General features: G+C 52.7%; 1 protein-coding gene across 3 annotated transcripts in view; it reads right to left on the bottom strand.

Annotated features, from left to right (window-relative positions):
* LOC109553682 (cadherin-23-like) overlaps nucleotides 1-19235 on the bottom strand; it is a 392820-nt gene that overhangs the window by 315994 nt on the left and 57591 nt on the right. For all 3 annotated transcript variants that reach the window (XM_070781989.1, XM_070781991.1, XM_070781990.1), the window contains 2 exons: nucleotides 10318-10389; nucleotides 2948-3025 (listed from right to left, as the gene is read on the bottom strand). In XM_070781989.1, coding sequence (XP_070638090.1) covers nucleotides 2948-3025; nucleotides 10318-10384 — 145 coding nt within the window. In that variant the 5' untranslated portion in view covers nucleotides 10385-10389. The remainder of the gene's footprint in view (nucleotides 1-2947; nucleotides 3026-10317; nucleotides 10390-19235) is intronic.

The following is a 19235-nucleotide window of genomic DNA, read 5'->3' as shown; positions in this document are numbered from 1 at the left end:
TGGTTGGAGGCCCGCATCCTGGCACGTTCACATGACTTCACACCCACTGAGTGGCCCAGGGCAAGTAGGTGACAGCACTCATTGGAGGTTTCCAGGGCTGTGCTATCGGAGGGCCCAGAGATACAATACCCTGGGCTGGCAGGATTGCCCAGGCCAAAGCTCACTGGGGCCCACCTGCCCAGTGCCTTCTCATTGGTGAGATGGGGAGACAGAGGCTGAGAGAGGGATGGCACTGTGCCCAATGCCACACTGCAAGGAATAGAAACTGGGTGCCTGACTTTCAGGGTAGAACTGGGCTGTGCCATCCTCATGTAAAAAGAAGCAAGGAGGCCAGGACAGTGCAGGCCAGCTCAGCACTGGCCCCTGTCCAGAGAGAGGAGCAGAACTGTCTTCCAGCTCACTGAGTCCTCTCTCACTCCTGCAGGCTCCCAGAGCCGGGGATCAATCCCCACTGCATCAGATGGACACCCCTGCTGTGACTGCCACAATGGGCTGCGTCCTAGGAGTTATTCCTGGAGGCTAACCAATGTCAGCATCTCCAGAAGACAGTCAAGAGCTGGGGCTAAAGGTAACTGGAGCAGGGCCTGCTGGTGTGTTCACTGGGGGCACCCCACCCGCCTCCCTGCAGCACAGGCCTCAGAGAACCCCCCACTCTGGGCTGAGCGGGGCAGTGCAGGCCACAAGCACTCCTCACCCGAGGGGGCTTTCCTCTGCGTCAGCAGCCCCAACTAGTGAGTGGCTGGCCACAGCTCTGCCTCAGGGACCTCACCTGTCCCAGATATATTTCTTCCACCCTGAAGGACTCTCCAGGAGGATAAGGTTGAAACAGACACTTAAAAAACCAGCCACAGGAAACAGCATGTGAAGAAATGGAAAGGACACTTTCGGGACTTGGCTCAAGCGCCATCACCTCCCCCAAACTTCTCCTGCTTCTCCCTGCCCCCAGGGGGCATGACCCTCCCCCATCAATCCCCACTGGGGCTTAACCAGACAACCAGCTCAGCTGCTACCACCCAAGACTCTGGTTTCTTTATCCCTCTGTCAAATTCCTCTCTGAATTCACAGCACTCGGCCCGGCACAGGGGGCACCCCGTCTGTATCTGATGAATTGATGAATGAACTGAAAAAAGTAGAGCCCCTAATGGTGATAAACACTGCCAACATTCATCATTCACAGATCCACGTGCAATGGGTCTCTGCACTGCTGGCTCCACGCCAGCCCCGCACCAGGTCTGGGGAGGAGCCATGAAGAGTCCAGGAGCCCTCAAACAACACCCCTGACCCAACTCAGCACGGTCCCCAAAAGACTGCCAGCCATGCTTTCCACCCCGCAGAAGGTGCTCTAAGCCTCTGGGAGAACATTCCAGAGAAGCAATCTGCCTCACTCTGGGATAACACTTCAAACACCACATCCCCGATCACCAACCCCCAAATCCAGCCTCACAACACTGCTGTGTGGGCCTGCTAACCATCAAAAGAGAGGCTACTTTCTACACAATGGCCCCCATAGCCCTAGAAACAGAGCATCACCGGGCCATGGGGACAAGCCCCACAATAGTCAGAAGCACACCCGCCGTGCCCGGCACCCATCCACAAAAAAAGGAAGACTGGAAGGGAAGGCCTCTGCAGCGGGCTGCTTGTGTATCCCTGCACACAGCAGGGTGAGGCTGGGTCCCACTAAGGCTGAGATTTTCTTTGGAGAATTTTGCATTTAGTTTGGTTTTATATATATGAAAGAGTGCTTTAAATGACCTATTAGTTAAATATCTTCAGAGCCCTTCCCTCTCCAAGCCATCCTGCTTCACTTTCAAGTACAAGTGATGCTCCTGAAAGACGCACCATGCTGGCCCTCTATGTACACTGCTCCTGGTACACAGCTCCACTCTGATACCCACAAAGCAGGCAGATTTGACGGTAAGAAGCCCCAGGGTACAAGCGCTTTCTCTAAAACAGACAAGAATGAAGGGACGCAAGAGGGAGTGTTGGTGAATGTGACGTGGAGTGGTTTTCCTCTGTGCTCGCAGGCTTCCTTGGTGGCTCAGATGGTAAAGAATCTGCCTCAGTACAGGAGACCTGGATTCAATCCCTGGATGGGGAGGATCCCCTGGAGAAGGGAGTGGCGACCCACTCCAGTATTCTTGCCTGAAGAATTCCATGGACAGAGGAACCTGGCTGGCTACAGTCCATGCGGTCACAAAGAGTCAAACATGACTGAGTGACTAACACACACACACACACACACACACACACACACAACCAGTGCTGTCCCATCAGCTCAGCTTCAAGATGGGTTTGATCAATTCAACCCCATTTATTGAGAAGCTTTGGGATCCCTAGAGCTGAGCTAAGGCCATGGGGCTACATCTGCCGACCTCCAGCTGCAGGTAAAGGAGCCTGGCCCTCAGGAAGGGCTCATGAGGACAGACCTGGGTGATGAGGTGAGTCAAGCTGGGGCAGGTGGGAGGTGGTGAGGGGCACGGACCAAGATGCTCATGATCACTTCCTAAACAGTTTTTTTTTTTTTTTAAATGACAAAAAAAACAGGCATATCCAGTACAGAGAAAACTCAGTAATCACAGAAAAGTACAAAAGGCTGCAAATCAAATTATAAGAGCTTCCATCTTCAAATTTTCATGAGGAAGAGGAACAAGCCATTTTGTAGGACAAAATTAACGTAGAAGTGAAAGTCAAGCAACTTGGGCTCAATGTGATAAAATCTTTGATACTGAGACCTCCTCTCTTTTTGGAATGGGCCAACACAAGAAGTAGTGAGTGCCCCGTCCCTGGAGGCAACCAAGAAGAGACCACATGAACACCCATCGTCACCATGGCAGAGGTTCCAATCACAGGGGGATGATCATCTCCATGTCTAATATCTCTTTCACTTGTGGGAAAGGAGCCCACCCCACACCACCCAGCATGCCCACCAGCCCTTGTGCCAACTCACCCACAGGCGTATCTTCACTGATCAGCAGGTATGTGTCAAAGAAGTGGTTGGTGAAGAAGGGCAGTCGGTTCACCTGGCCTGGAAGTTAGAGAAGAGCATCAGTCAAGTACCCTCATGCCAATTCTATACGTTCTGCAAGGGGTACAGAGTGGGGGCTACAGTCGGCACTGAGCCTGCATCCAATGCCATGGCCCCTGGTAGCTCACTGCTCTGCCCCAAGGCAAACCAGGAGCAACTACGAGGCAGGCAGAAGGCTGTGAGGTCATTTGGTCAGCCAGGCCACCAGCCACGTGTAGCTATTGAGCCCGGGTACATATTGGGATGTGGTGAAATGTAAAATACATACAGGTTTTTGAAGACCTTGTATGGAAACTGAAAGTCACTCAGTCGTGTCCGACTCTTTGACACCCCATGGACTATACAGTCCATGGAATTCTCCAGGCCAGAATACTGGAGTGGGTAGCCTTTCCCTTCTCCAGGGGATCTTCCCAACCCAGGGATCAAACCCAGGTCTCCCACATTGCAGGCAGATTCTTTACCAGCTGAGCCAGAAGGGAAGCCCAAGAATACTGGAGTGGGTAGCCTATTCCTTCTCCAGAGGATCATCCTGACCCAGGAATTGAACTGGGGTCTCCTTCATTGCAGGCAGATTCTTTACCAACTGAGCTATCAGGGAAGCCCTGTATGGAAAAGTGAGTATAAAATATCTCATTTGTCTTTTATATTGATTATGTGTGGAAATGATAATACTGTAGTTATACTGGATTATGTAAAATACATTATTAAAATGAGTTGCACCTGTTTCTTTTCTAATGCAATTCCTGGGAAATTTAAGACCACACTTGTGGCTCACATTGTATTTGTACTGGGCAGCCCAGCTATACACAGAATGGGAGCTAGGTAAAGAAAAGAGCTGTCTACTTTGTTAACCACTGCAACTCTGGTGCCCAGAATTTGGCTTGGCACAGAGCTTCAAAACTCCTTGGAATTTTTCAGAGCAACAGGAATGTCTTTCGTTATTCATAAGGAGTTCCTTTGACCACATCTAAGTTTATGCAATACTTTGGCCACCTGATATGAAGAAATGACTCATTAGAAAAGACTCTGATGCTGGGAAAGATTCAAGACAGGAGGAGAAATGGACGACAGAGGATGAGAAGGTTGAATGGCATCACCGACTCGATGGACATGAGTTTATACAAGCTCCGGGAGCTGGTGATGGAGAGGGAAGCCTGGTGTGCTGCAGTCCATGGGGTCGCAGAGTTGGACACAGCTGAGCAACTGAACTGAAAGTTTATGCAAATGAGGTGACTTTTTAAATTAAAAAATGCTGTGTTAATTTCTGGTGAAAGAAAAGTGATTTGGTTCTTTTCATGTTCTTTTCCACTGTATAGTTTATTATAAGATATTGAATATAGTTCCCTGTGATGTATGGTAGAACCTTCTTGTCTATTTATTTTATATATAGTGGTTTGGATCTGCTAATTCCAAATTCCTAATTTATCCCTCCCCCTACCTTTCCCCTCTGGTAACCATGAGCTTGTCTTTTGTGTCTGTGGGTCTGTTTCTGTTTTGTAAATAAGTTCAGCTGTGTCATATTTTAGATTCCATGTATAAGTAGTATCGCTGGTAATTTGTCTTTGTCTGACTTACTTCACTTAGTATGATAAACTCAGATTGTATCCATGTAACTGCAAATGGCATTATTGCATTCACTTTACGGCTGAGTAGTATTCCACTGTATATATGTACCACATCTTCTTTATCCAGTCCTCTGTTGATGGACATTTAGGTTGCTTCCATGTCTTGGCTATTGTAAATAATGCTGCTGTAAACACTGGGATGCATGTATCTTTTTGAATTAGAGTTTTCTCCAGATATATGCCCAGGAGTGGGAATGCCGGATCATATGGTAACTATTTTTAGTTTTTTAAGGAACCTCCATTCTGTTCTCCATAGAGGTTGCACCAATTTACATTTCCACCAATAAGATAGGAGGGTTCCCTTTTCCCAGTGAGGTGATTTAGAATGGAGCCTCTACAGAAAACCTCAGGATGGGGCCAATCACTAAAGACCAAGTGATTTGATGGGAACTTTCAGTCCATCCCCAACCTTAGGGAGGGAAGGATAGGAGGCTGGAGATTTCCAAGATTTGATGAGCTTCCAGGTTGGTGAACACACCCATGTGCTGAAGGATGATGCTCCTAGAGAAACACGGAAGCTCCAGCTGACCCCAGGCCCTGCCGCCCCACACATAGATCTCATCCCATGCACCTCTTCCATCTGGCTGTTCCTGAGCTGGATGCTTTATGCTTTATGTTCAACCAGTAAATGTAATAAGTGAACTATTTTCCTGAGTTCTGTGAGTCATTCTAGCTAACTGAACCTGAGAAGGGCTAGTGGGAAGCCCTGATTTATAGCTGGTTGGTCAGAAGTACCGGTGGCCTGGGACTCACCACTAGCATCTAAAGTGCAGCTGAACCCCTAAATCTGTGGACTCGGACCCTAATTCCAGGTAGTTAGCATCAGGATTGAACTGAATTGTTGGACACACGGTCGGTGTCTGGAGAGTGAGAGAACTGGTTGTTGGTATTGAAAAACACCCCAGTAGGCAAGTGAGGGCACTTCCCCCTCTGACCCCGTCAGCTGGGGTTGGGGGGTTGGCCCGTCTCAATGGGGCCGGCATTGTATAGCGCACACATTAGCGGCTTGTGCTGGGTCTTCCAGGGGCCCTGAATGTGGATGGGCTGCAGCCCTCTTCTCCCTCATTTCCGTGGACCTGGCTGCCTCAGAGTTTAGGCCAGGGCCAAGAACACAGAGGCCAGCATTTCCACCATTGCCTGAGATCTCCTAGTGGGGAACAGGCAGGACTAGCGGCATTTCCACCCCCACCTGCCTTCACTCACTTGACCAGAAGCTGTGTCACTTCTGGTTCTGCAAGCGTTGTAGCCTCTTTCTCCCCTCCTGGCCTGGACTGCTGGCCCTTCTGCCTTCTCTTGCCAAATTCCTAGTCATTCTTCAAGTTTTTGTCTTAGATGTCTCTTCTTCTAAGAAGCCCTCCCTGACCACTGCATTTCATCCACACCCTTATACCCTCTCGTATGAGGAATCTGGGGCTCCTCACATACACAACAGCCTCAGAAACAGGCCAGTGGTCAAGAGCTGCACTTTTGTTTGGAACTTCCCCGCACCTCTTTCTAGTCATGCGACCTTCCCAAACCTCAGTTTACTCAGGTGTAAAACAGCGATAACAACAAGACTTAACTTCTTTGCTGTGCTGGGGATTAAATGAGATTACATACATAAAGCGCTTAGCACCATGCTCTCGAACACAGCAAGCACTCGATAAGTGGTAGCTATAATTAACACCAAGATGGTTAGACATCATCGCTGACTCAATGGACATGAATTTGAGCAAACTCTGGGAGACAGTAGAGGACACAAGAGCCTGGCATGCATGTTCACGGGGTCGCAAAGAGTCAGACACGACTCGGCGACTGAACAGCAACAAAAATTAATGGCAGTGCTTCCCATGCAGCCAGAGGGGGATGGATCCCTGCTGGGGGCCTCGAGCTCCCTGACGGAAAGCGGCTGAGCCAGGGGAGAAGGCTCAGGGTGCCCAGAGAATCGAGGGTGGGCTCAGGCTGGTGGGAGAGGGAAGTCAGCCGGGAAAAACATCACCCGCAGCAGCATCATTCTTTTTCAAGTATTGTTTCACACAACCTGCCAATAATCAGCCACTGAGAGTCCTGCACGGGCAGCTGGGCAGAGCCTGGGGGACGTGTGTCGCCTGCCATACACCGAGCACAACTGAGCTCTGGGAACAGGCTGCTACCCCAGGAAGCCCAGTGGCCTTGGGCTGCCAGTGGGGGCTGGAAGGGTCCTGGGAGAAGTGCGAAAGGGGAGGGCCCACAGGTCACTTGTTCACTTAAAGACACTTTTAAAGCACGGAGGCTGTGTCCTCCCGCCTCAGGAGCCTCAAGGCCTCTGGCCAAGTGGGAATGTGAGTGAGTGCGGCAAGGGGAGGGGACCGTGGTGACTTCTGCGAGGAAGGGGAGTCCAGTTGCCTGCAACCATGATGCACCCCTCTGTCTCTGCCCCACACAGCTCATTCCCTGCTCTGGCATCTACTGTTCACTCAGCCCTGGACGCCTTCTCCTCACATTCCGGGCCCACTCGCACTGATCCTTCCCTACAAAGTCCACCAGCTTTAAATGTTTCAAACACACAAACAAGATTCAAGCTTTAAACCATCACAGGCCTGAGGGGAGAAGGGAGAAGGCGAATTTGGGCTGCAGGTCCTGGACGACAGGCCTTCCCCACAAAGGCGAGGAAGGGAAAGATTTGAGAAGGAAGCAAAGCTGGGAGCGGTCAAGACACTCAGTGTGGGAAGGATCAGGTGTCCAGCAGGCCAGGAAGCACAACCTCACTCAGAGCTGTGGGATGGGACAGGGAATTCTTACAGCTTGAAGAACACTGAGAGTGGCAGAGCCTGGACTGGGACCAGGAAGGCCCGACTTCAGCCCAAGTCCGCCTCCCCAGGCCTCTGAAGGTACCAAGCTTCTCACTGAGGTCCACACGGGGTACAGCCCTATGCCCCACCCCCAAACTCAAGACTAGAAGGTGCGCAGGACAAGGAGCACGGAGCAGCAACCGGGAGTGAGGCCTGGTAAGCCCTGCCACTTGCTGCTGCGTGACCTGGGCAAATCGCTCTACCTCTCTGGCCACCATTGCCCAGCCTCAAGATAAGGACAAAAAGCCCTCACTGCCCTCCCACCCTACAACTCCCTGTCAAGGTATCCCGTGCACCCCATCACTGTTACGGTGACTGCAGGGTGGCCCAGGGGAGCGCAGCAGTAAGGGGCCTGACATGGCGAAGTCTGGGGGCTCCACCATCACATCCCTCACACCCGGTGCCTGTGGGATCCGGCAGGAGGCTCACTGCCCAGGCTAGACAAGGGTCAGGGCAGGTCTCCTCAGGCCTTCACCTCCTGCCTTCCCAATAAGCCCACAGGCCCACAGTGAGAAATGCCAGGGAGCACAAGGATGCAGGAGGGATGCTGGGAGGGGGTGTAGAAATCTTCGGCAGAGAGGACAGGCTGACAAAGAGATATGACATCGAGGGGGAGTCTGTCCCTAGGCCTGACCTATCACTGACTGCCAGGAACGGGAGGAGAGATCAGCTGGGGCTACATGGCCCCATCGTGCCAGAGGAACCACACTGGCTGCCCCCCACAGGGCCCAGGAAAGGGGACTGTGCCAGCAATGACATAGACACATAAATACATACATACACACACATGCAAAGCAGGCTAGCTCACAGCCAGGCTAGAGAATGGCTGGGTGGCCTAGGGAAAGGCCTCAACTCCTCTGTTTTCCACACCCCATTTTTCTCCTCTTAGAGAGAGATGCAGATAATAATAAAAGAGCTAACACTTAAGGATGAGATGGTTGGATGGCATCACCGACTCGATGGACATGAGTTTGAGTAAGCTCTGGGAATTGGTGATGGACAAAGAAGCCTGGTACGCTGTAGTCCATGGGGTCGCAAAGAGTCGGACGTGACTGAGCAACTGAACTGAACACTTATTTTAGCACTTAGTATGTGCTAGGCACTATTCTAAGTGCTTGATATACATATTAACTCATCTAGTCATTCTGACAATGTAAGAAGCAGAGTCCTATTGTGCTTCCTAGTTTAGAGAGAAGGAAGCTGAAACATGGAGAAGCTAAGAAACCTGCCCAGGAGAACCCCTTGGAGAAGCGGGGCTGGAATGCAGCAGTCCAACCGCATGCTGCTGCCTTATGCCCACTCAGGATGCACGAACCATCTCCAACTTAGAGAGCCCAAGGGGAGACTGCCACCTCTTCCAGGAAGGCGGCCGAGCTCTTAGCACCTGCTTTACTTTTACATGTATATTTCTTTTTAATGGGGTGGGGAGGGCATGAATGTCAAGATCACAGAGTCCCTGAGGAGGCTGAGGACATCGTCCAGCAAAGTCAGAGGGTCAGAGCTGGTCTCTTGGGCCCCTCACTGAGGTCTCTGTGAATGGGGCAGAGAGGGGCAGGGGCCTGGATTTTTTGACCAAAGCCCCAGGGGAGGACAGAGATCTGGATGGAGACCCAGTTGGGCCCTGCTCTGTACGACCCTGGGCCAGCTGCTTCTGCGGGCACCAGTTTTCTCCTTTGTGAAGTGGGCCAGGAGTGGAGAGAGGGTCTGAGACCCCTTCCGGATCTGCCCCAAGAGTCTCTGAGGCTGTGCTGTCATCCTGGGCTGCCTGGGTGGGAGTGAGCTCCCCACTGCAGGGGCATTCCAGCAGAGAGCACTCCCAGCCTGGAAGCCAGGACCAGCAACTTTCACGGGACTCTCGGGCAGCAGGACGCCAGCAGCAACCCACCAAGCATGAAGCTCTGGCCTCCTCCAGAGGCTCCCGGCTCCCTGGAGTGGGAGAAGGAGCCGGCCCCCCTCAGGAATGTGCTTGCCTGTGTCGCCTGGCACGCCGTTCCCATAGCTCTTCCCTGAGGGCGCCCTGGCCCCGGGGGACACCCAGCCAGCTGTGCCTGCTGGCCTTCCTTCCTGCAGACCAGAGCTGCTTTTCTCTCACTGTCCAGGAGAAGGCAAATGCCCAGGCCTTCCCTGACCTCCTCCGTGGGCACTAGAGCTGGCACTGACCTGGCTGCTGCAGGGGAAGGAGGGCTGGTCCTCCCTGCAGGGAGGAGAGACTCCTGGCGGCCACACCCTCGCTCAGGTTGTTCCCTCCTCCAGGATGCCCCCCGTCTCTCCCTCTTAAACAACTTCTCAGTCTTCAAGACCCAGATGAAACATCTCCCTTCTGTCGGGCTCTCCTGTGCCCACAGGCTCAATGGAGCGTTTCTTCTGATGGGCTTCTCTGGAGCTCTATGTAGCCTTTATTACCACTTTATTCTGCTCATAGCAGTTCCACCCGTGTCTTTCTCCCCGATGAGACTTGACTCCCGAGAATGTCATTTCTTCCATACCCCCACAGTTGGACAAACAGGAGATCCACAGTAGGTGCTCAGAAGACAACCATGGAACTGAAGAGAACCAGGGCCTGTCCCCGCATCCCAGAAGAAGGACAGTTCATCGTCACAGATGCCTCCCTTAGAGCACAAGTATTTCTCAAGGCTCCTCCCCTTCTCTCCTGGGTCCCAGGCCCTGGAGATGGCTGGTATTTTCAGCCCTGTGAATCCTACAGAAGCAACTGAGGCCCAGAGAGGGACGTGCGTGCCCAGTCTCACACACGGCAAGGCTGGTCTCTGGAGTCCCAGAGCACAAACCCCAACCACATGTCGTCTAGCCCAGCCACCCATGCCTGCTGTGGGGGGAGAAGGCAGAGGGTTGGACTTACCCCAGCATCCAGAGATCAGCACAGAAAGCCAGACCACGAGGCAGCTGGAGGCTACGTGGCACCTCATGGCTCCTGAGGACAAAAGGGGGAGAGGGTTAGGAGCTGCCTGTTGGAGCTGCCCTGCTCTTCCAGAGCCTCCAGCACTGCCCACCCCTGCTGCTCCCAGGAGAATTGGGTCTGAGACAGGAGGAGAGGGAATTGAGGCAAATGGGGGTCGGGGGCGGGGAGAGGACATGGGGAAGAAGAGAGGGTCTGCAGCCTGTGGTTTTGTCATCGTCAATGCTGGGTATAGCACAGCGGCCTGAGAGTGACGGAGATGAGGGCAGGGGCAACAGTCTCCTCTTTGCCCTCATGGGGGCGGGTTGCATGGCTGTGGGCAGAACTCGGGGGCTCAGGGACAGGTCTGTGACATACACTAGGCTCCATGGGTGGAGGAAAGGGCTGCTGCCCGCCACTCTAGGATAGCATCCCTCAAGAGTGATGGAACCTGGTAAGGGAGGGACAGACTTAGGACCCAGGTGCTGAGCGGGAAGGCGGGTATCTCAGTGTGCTTGGCAGACCCACCGCTCCGACCACCCCCCCAGCCAAAGTGGCCAACAAACACGTCCTTTCCTGTTTTTATATCTGTATATCATCTCATAACCTTGGCTATGAAGGAAGCACCAGGCCACAGTGTCCAAAGAGGCACAGAGAAGGGAGGTAACTTGCCCCCAGCAAGTCTGTGGGAAGTTGGATCTGGATTTTTCTGTCTAGCTAAGCTCTAGAGAGATTTGGGATCCATCAGCCAGAAGCTCAGCAAGGCGGGCTCCCATCTCTAAGCCTTCAGATGTGGGGCTTCACCCCACCCTTCAAGCCCAGCCCCATGACAGCAGGGCCATGGTTCTCTGGTTCCTTCTTTCGCCTGCAGGCCTCCTTGGAGCCCAGCAGTGACACCGAGAGGCCTGCACTCCTCAGCCGGGAGTCCCTGCCTCCCACTGAACAGTCTGTTAGTGCGGTCTCACCTCCGTGTCTCAAGTCAAGCCCATTCACTTCCCCATCCCCACGGTCTAGCCAAGGGCCCACACACCCTCCTTCAGGCAGCACTTACTATGCCCCTCGCCTGGGAGGCATTACACTTCCCAGTTCGTAAGGGTCTGGAGGCTGAGAGCTGTTAACAATTTGCTCAGAGACCCTCAACCAGTGAGTGGTGAGGTCAGCATCTGGACCCAAGGTGATATGTCCCCTCCCTCATCAATACATGATCAGGAAAGCCCTGGGGAGGCTGGGGGAGCTGAAGAAAAGGGTTTTGTGGAGAGACTTCTACATCTCTGCAAGATCTGGGCTGGGGGCTTCAGAAAGGGCCCAGAGTACAGTCCCTTGGTTCCGGACGTGGAGTCAGCTCCCTCTCCCAGCCTCTTGCTGAGTGCAGGATGGAGCCTGCCCCACACCACACACAGTGGCCCATGGTACCCCGTGTTTCCCTGGAATACTGTACTTAAGATGTTCTAATTATCAGGTATGAAACAGAAATGTGGGAAAGAAAAGATTCTAAGATGTTTTCACATCATAAAAGACAAATGCCCCCATCATAGCCCTATACTGCCACCCCTTTGTGTTTTCAAGGGTCAAGAACCTATCCCAGGGGCCAGGCAGGGCACAGAAATGAGGTGACCCAGTGGTGGGGAAGACGGCCATTCAGAGGCCACGAGCTCTGTACAAAAGCAACCGCTGCTGATGCGTTTCAGCCAAGAGGGAATGTGGGCCCAGTGTGCCCAAGCTTCTGAGTTTTCTCAACGAAAAGCTGGAAATTTGGCTTTTACTATGAATTCAATTTTTACATGTTGGCAAATAATTCCATTTTATGAGCCAAACATGACCCATCTGATGGCCAGAGCAGGCAGCTTGGGCCTGGTATGCGTCCTGCAAGGCCTTTCTCCCAACCCAGGCAGATCCGTTCGTACTACAGACGTACGCCAGCGATGTGGCTGCTGTTTCTCTTTAGGATGACGGAGACACCCTCTACACAAAAGAAATTCACTTTTCTCGTGTCACGATAATTCACACATAACTCTCCAGGTCGACACTGCCATATCCACCTCCTCCATTTTCAGAGCTGGGTAATAGCTCATGGTCTGGATGTTTTGTCATGGAGACAAACAGCCCTATCGTTGGGCATCTGGGTATTTCCAGGTTCCTGCCACACAGGCAACGTCGCAGTGGACATCTCTCCACACGTAACTGGGTTGGGACTTTGCTCTTAATCTTGGTTCTCCAACAGTAGCATTAATGGGCCAATTAAATACAACACAGGGCACGTATGTAAACTTCTCTTAGACATTGTCATATTATCTTCTGAAAGGCTGTGGCAATTCCCACTCTCTCCAGCAGTGTAGGAGAGGGCCTCTGTGCCCACCTGGAAGTCATCCCTCTTTTAAATGGCTGCCAATCGGATGCATGAAAAATGGTATGGCCTTGTTGCTTTAATTTGTATTTCCCTAACTGCCAACAAGGTTGAACACGATGCCTTTTTCTAAATGTTCAAACCACTTTCCATCTGTTATCTTGTGTTAGCCTATCATATCCTGAGAAGAAGCTAGCCAGCACTGCTAGCATTATCCCTGATTTACAAGTGGAGAAACCGAGGCACAGAGCAATTAAGTGACAATCTGACATCTCACAGTGAGTGAGTGTCTTTTAAAAACAGATCTCCAGCTCTCTGCCTTTGGAAACCAGCTGTTATGAGAATTAAACAACATCTGCTAAGAAGATCATCCACAAATAGCTGGGAGTGCACACGTTCTGCTGGGTGTTGCAGGAAGTTCACAGTGGAAGGAAGGAAGGAAGAAAATGAATGAACACTTACTGGGATTTTCACAGGTATGACTTTATTCAGTCCTCCCAAATGTCTCTAAAATGTAGATATTATAGTCCCCATTTTACAGATGAGGAAATTAAGGCTCAGAGAGGTTACCTAGGATTGGACCTGAGTCTCACACTATTTTCATCACACTTTGCTGGAATTCCCAGGTGGTAATGGTAAAGAACCCACCTGCCAATGCAGGAGAAATAAGAGACACAGGTTCAATCCCTGGGTTGGGAAGTTCCCCTGCAGGAGGGCATGGCAACCCACTCCAGTATTCTTACATAGAGAATCCCCATGGACAAAGGAGCCTGGCGGGCTACAGTCCATAGGGTCACAAAGAGTCAGATATGACTAAAGCGACTTAGCGTGCACACACACACACATGCACACACTCACACAGACATGCTGCCCACCCCCACCCCGTCCACTCTGTTTCCTAATCTATAAAAGAGGAAGCCGTGGCCCCTCCCTCAAGGAGGACAATACAGACAATACAACAGACACAGGATGAATGTGACACAAAGAGGTGAGTGCATGCGCACAGCACACAGGCGTGTGTAACGCAACTCCCTTTCCGCATGCTGACTTAGGCTCTGGCGCTGCTGGGCAGGCACCCTGCCCCATCCTCTCTCCTTAAACATCTGTCTCCCCTTCAGAGGCACTCACACTGCCTCAGTGTCCCCCTTCTGTCGGTCAATGGCAACCAGATAATGTTCTCACTCGGCAGGATTGGCAGAGGCCACCTCGCGAGTATCCAAACACCGGGACAACCTGAGCTGCATCCTGACTCTCCCTCCTCACCTCGGGGCCAGGTGGCATGAACACTATGTCGGGGAGCACAGGCTTCAAAGGGTAAAGCAGAGTAGCCAGGACAACGTGGGTCCGTCCCGCCACTGGGTTTTCCCAGAGATCCCAGGTCTTACTCTTCCTTTGGTTCCTTTGGCCACGAGGAGGAAAGCAGAGAACAGAGGTTGGTGGCTGTGAGAAGCAGCACCTGGGCCCCCACCTCCAGGTCAGGTGTCACAATGGATGCTGCCTTTGCCTGCCAGCATTTCCTCAGTGCTGAGGCTGCAGTGAGTGGCATGGGTCCCCTGGGAGAGCCTGACCTCGTTCCACCCTATGCAACAGCTGTTCCCCAGCCTCCTGGCCCTCTGCCCTACCCTCCAGCAGAGCTACATGGCCTCCTCCACCCTGGGAGGCTGTGCCACCCTGAGCTCCCAGCAACCCTCACGTGTCCCTGCTGGACCAGGAAACCCAGACACACACCCTTCTGTGCTGGGCTTCTTGTCTTGCCTGGGATAGGTGCCAGAGACCTGCCCCAGAGGTAAGAGCAGGGTTAGAGCTGTCTGCCCCAAAATCCACTCTGGCAGGAAGCTTTCCAAAATCTCTGAAACATACCCACTGCCAAGAAGATCCAAAGCCCTCAGGCTGCCGATTTCCAGCATCTTTTTTCATGCCAAGCCCAGTACCAGGCACTGTGGGAGGATTAAGGAGCCATGAGATGGGCTGCAAATGTGGGTGAGGTACCAAATAAGCAATGGCGCCTGTCGCTGTCCGAGGCCATGTGAACAGAGAGCTCTCGAGCCTTCCCGAAGAGCTGAGACGTGAGCTGCACAGAGTTCAGGAGGCAGAATGTCAGCGTCTACTGAGTGCCTATAATGTGCCAGCCACTGTGGCGTACAGTGTGTTCTGCATTCTGGGGCTCAGAGAGGTAAAGCTTGAGGTCACACAGCTAGTATGTGGCCAAGCCCAAGGTCCCCTAGCCTCAGCCCCAACCCTTGCTGAGCTCAGACATGTGTCCTAGGGCAGGCCCAGGGTGAGGGCCTGGTGGGAAGGGCCTGAGCAGGATCCTGCATCTACTCAGAGGCCAGGAAGTCAAGCCATGGTCCACAGCCACAGTTTACAGGAGCCAGCAGCAAGGCCAAGTGCATGTGCCAGGAAGAGGAGGCACAGCTAGGGCTGGCGAGCAGGATCCTGTTTCCTCTGTCCTTCTGTGTTGTTGGTATCTGACAGACATTGCTCTGGAACCCGTACCAAGAAGACAATGCATGAACCACCAGGGTTGACCAAGTCCCCTCCCCTGCACCCTCATCCCTGAGAAGTTAACACCTTTGTCCCTGGAGGGAGTGGACAAAAAACTGTCCCAGATTCAAGGCAGCACCCCTGCCCACCCTGGCCTTCACCTTGTCCTGACTTCAGCCCACAAAGTCCTGCTACTCATAGAGGCCTGGGCTGAGGGCCAGCAAGGGAGGGTCTGGCAGGTGGCACAGTTACAACATCCAGGGAACTGCCCCACAGAGGAATGAACCCCCAAAATCAAATCAAAGCCTCATGTACACCTGAGAGAGCTTGTGAGCTGCAGGGAAAAGCTTCCAAGCCAAGAGTGGCCACAAGGCAATGTCTACCCCAACATTACCTGCTGTGGGCCAGGCGTGAGCATGGTGCAAAACACTGCCATACAAACTGAAGACCTGGCCAAGAGGGAGCTGGCATCCTCCCTGGGAGACCAGCACAAACAGCATCGGTGAGCAAGTTCTACAGCGTGCTGGGGCTGATACACGCCAAGGAAAAAGGAAAGCAGCGGGGCGAGAGGTCTGAGTACCACTGAAGATAATGTATGAACACATGCTTGAAGAAACAGGAGAGCAAGCCACGCTACCTGGGTAAAATGCCTTCTGGGCAGACACAACAACCTGTGCAAAGGCCCCGAGGCAAGATGCACTAGCACCCCTGAGGATCAGTGGGGAGGCCAGTATAGCTAGCGGGGTGTACTGTGGGGAAAATCACAAGAGATGAGGGCAGGGGGCGATGGGCCCACCGTGGGCACCTCGTACACCAGGGACATAAGTCAACTGGGAGTCATGGTCTTCAGACAGCCAAGAGGGATAAGAACGACTCAGGGGTTAAAAAGCACACTGGCTGCGGAGCTGAGGACTCACTATGAGGGGTAAGAGCAGATACAGGCAGACAGGTGTGGAGGCTATCACAGTGACACAGGCTACAGGGGACAGGGGCTCCGACAGGGACTCAGGCAGGGAGTCTGAGATCTGGCAGATGGGGACATTTTCAAAGTAGAACTCAGGGGGTTTCCTGCTGGAGTGGATAGAGCTGTGCCAGAAAGAGCTGAGCCAAGGGTTCTGGCCCAGGACAGGGGAAAGCTGCTGCTGGGACCGATCAGGGAGCAAGATGTGAAGCTCAGGCTGGGACGCAGTGAGTCTGGAATGGCCAGTGACCACAAGGCAGCAATGCGAGACAGGCAGGAGGACACCCTCAACTGGAGCTCAGGCCCCAAGCGGGGCTACAGATGCAGACGTGGGTGTCACCAGCACTTGAAGCCACCAGAGGGACAAGATCTCTGTGCCCCATACCTTTGAGCTGAGGCAGCTCGGCTGAGATCAAAGGAATACTTGGAATCTGTGTGCAGAGCCTAAAGACGCGTCTGCCCTCGTGGCCCAACAGTCCAGAACTTTAGCTGAGGAAACCATCGTGGCTGAGCACAGACACTCAGCCACAGGATGTCCATGGCTGTGTTACTTATGACAGTGGCACAGCCCAGACACCCTCGGGGACTGGTTCAGTGGTGGGATGTCCACAGAAAGCACACAGGATTGTGTATGGCTTCAAACATGTGTGCACGTGTGTCTGTGTGGGATGCATATACAGGACAGTTATGTGGAACAGTGGTTTTAGCTGACTGGTAAGGTTATGACTGATTTTATATTCTTCCATTTACAATTTTCATTTTCCTCATTTTCGATAATACATACTCAATGTTTTGACAATCAGAGCCCTAACTTGTGTCCACCCTACCAAAACACTGATTAGGAAGCTTCTTCCTATGCTCCGCTGAGCCCTGCCCCAACCCCTCCACCCCAGGCCCGCAGTCCTCTGAATGCCAGAGGAGACCCTTAGAGCTGGGTGGGTCCTCTATGGTCTTCAGGTTAACCACACCCCTCAGCAGCTGCTCAGACCCTTCTAGGGACAGGAATTCCCTCCCTCCAGGGCAGAAGGTCCCAGCTCAGATGCCCTGCCTCTCGGCCTTCAGCCCCATGCTGCACTGCGGAGAGGAGGCCTAAGGAGGCCCATCATCAAGAGGACTCTGCCTGCTCCGCCCATGGAGACCCAAGAGCAGAAGAGTGGGCTAAAGCTGAGGCTTTGGAGACCAGGCCCAGGTCTGAAGCTTGGGCCTGTTCTGAGGGCTCTTCTTTCCCAGGGTAGGGAGCTGGGGTGGAGCAGGGGGACACTAATAATTTAAAAGTAAAACGAGTGCTCTAATGTTTTTCATTCGCTCTCACACACATGCAAACTCTGTGAACTGCTGCAGGGGATGTCCCATCACCCAGTGGGGCCCCTGGCCCAACCCTGGAGGGTCCCTCCTTCCCATCCCCCCTTCCGCCGGGTAGGAGGATTCCAGATTACTCCCAACCTGCAGGGGTTTCACCAAAAGCCTCTGAACCAAACCTGAGATGAAGCCCAGGCAGCCTGGCTTCTCGGACAGACTGGAAAGCCTGCCTCTGCTTGGTGTGGAGCAAAGTCCTCTCCCCTCTTCCCAGAAACCCGCCCACTCTCGGCTCAGCTCCTGGGTGGGAGCTTCCTGTCCCCTTCTCCCACCGCTCCCCACAGCAGCCCAGTCAGGAGACACAGGGGCAGAGCATGCGCTCAGTGCACGGAGAGGCACTTTCCGTCCCCGCAAGCAAGGGGACAAGAAGGAGCCGAGCAGAGGGAGGGAAAGGGCAGGAGGGGACATCTGAGCAGCATTTCAGCTTCTCAGGAAGGAGAGATTTTCACTGCAGGGTGCCACGATGTCGTTTGAACTGTTATGAATTCCCATAAAATCAGACGCACTCAACTTTGAATAGAAATACAGAAATACACTGCAGAAATCAAAGACAATTTGGGGATTATTCACCACCACTACACACAGAGATGTTCGTGCATGCGAGGAGGCACCTGCAGACACACCATTAGGGCCACTGATGGAAAAGCCACGGTCGGTCACCGACCGCCATGCTTCAGAGTCCACACCATCCAGGCCAGGCCGCTGGCTGGGGAGGCTGCTGGGATGGGAGGACACTTACGGGGACCCCACCCAGAAAGAGGGAAAAGCCCACCTGGTGGCCATTCTGTTGTGTCCTCCCCAGAGTTCCCACTGAGTGAACCAGGGTCCAGGATAGGGGGAGGCAGGTGAGCGAGGCAGGTCTGGGAGGGGCATAGCCTGAGACCCCCATGGTGGCACGGCAGGCGGCCCAGCATCCTCCATGGGAGGCCTGGTATCCCGAGTACCCTCAACCTATACTTCAGAAAAAAATCATCCAGCAGGAACTATATTTTATTCTGTCCTTTTTGGAAGTTACACACGGGCATGGGACACAAGTGCACAGGAGGGTGCTGGGCAGGAAGGGAGTCTCCCCTCCACCCAAGCCCACACCTTTCCAGAGGCAACCAACAATTCCTGAAGTACCGCAGGTACACGTAAGGACATAGCACATGGGTCTCTCCTCTTAAAAAAAAATCTAGGGGCTATTCATGCTATCCATTCCTAGCTGCTTCACATGAAACGTATCCTGAAGGCTGTTCTAGCGCAGTACACACAGAACTGCCTTGCTATTTTTAGCAGCTGCAGAGGGTTCTATATGAAGGGACCATAATTAACCCCTGCTGACGGACATGCTGGGCATAACAAATACTCTTTTCTAACAACTTTAGAGACGACTCTGCACGACTCTGGTGGGCATCACCAGATGGTCAATAACGAAATCAGATTATGTTCTTTGGAGCCAAAGATGGAGAAACTCTATACAGTCAGCAAAAACAAGACTGTGACCATGAGCTCCTTATTGAAAAATTCAGGCTTAAATTGAACAAAGTAGGGGAAACCACTAGGTCATCCAGGTATGACCTAAATCAAATCACTTATGATTATAGAGTGGAGGTGATGAACAGATTCAAGGGATTAGATCTTGCAGACAGAGTGCCTAAAGAACTATGGATGGAGGTTCATAACACTGTACAGGAGGCAGTAACCAAAACCATCCCAAAGAAAAAGAAATGCAAGAAGGCAAAGAGGTTGTCTGAG

The sequence above is a fragment of the Bos indicus genome, chromosome 28 (genome assembly GCF_029378745.1).
Source record: "Bos indicus isolate NIAB-ARS_2022 breed Sahiwal x Tharparkar chromosome 28, NIAB-ARS_B.indTharparkar_mat_pri_1.0, whole genome shotgun sequence".
Taxonomy (NCBI): Eukaryota; Metazoa; Chordata; class Mammalia; order Artiodactyla; family Bovidae; genus Bos; species Bos indicus.
The sequence above is the reverse complement of the archived record's forward strand: the minus strand, read 5'-3'. Positions and strand labels throughout refer to the sequence as shown.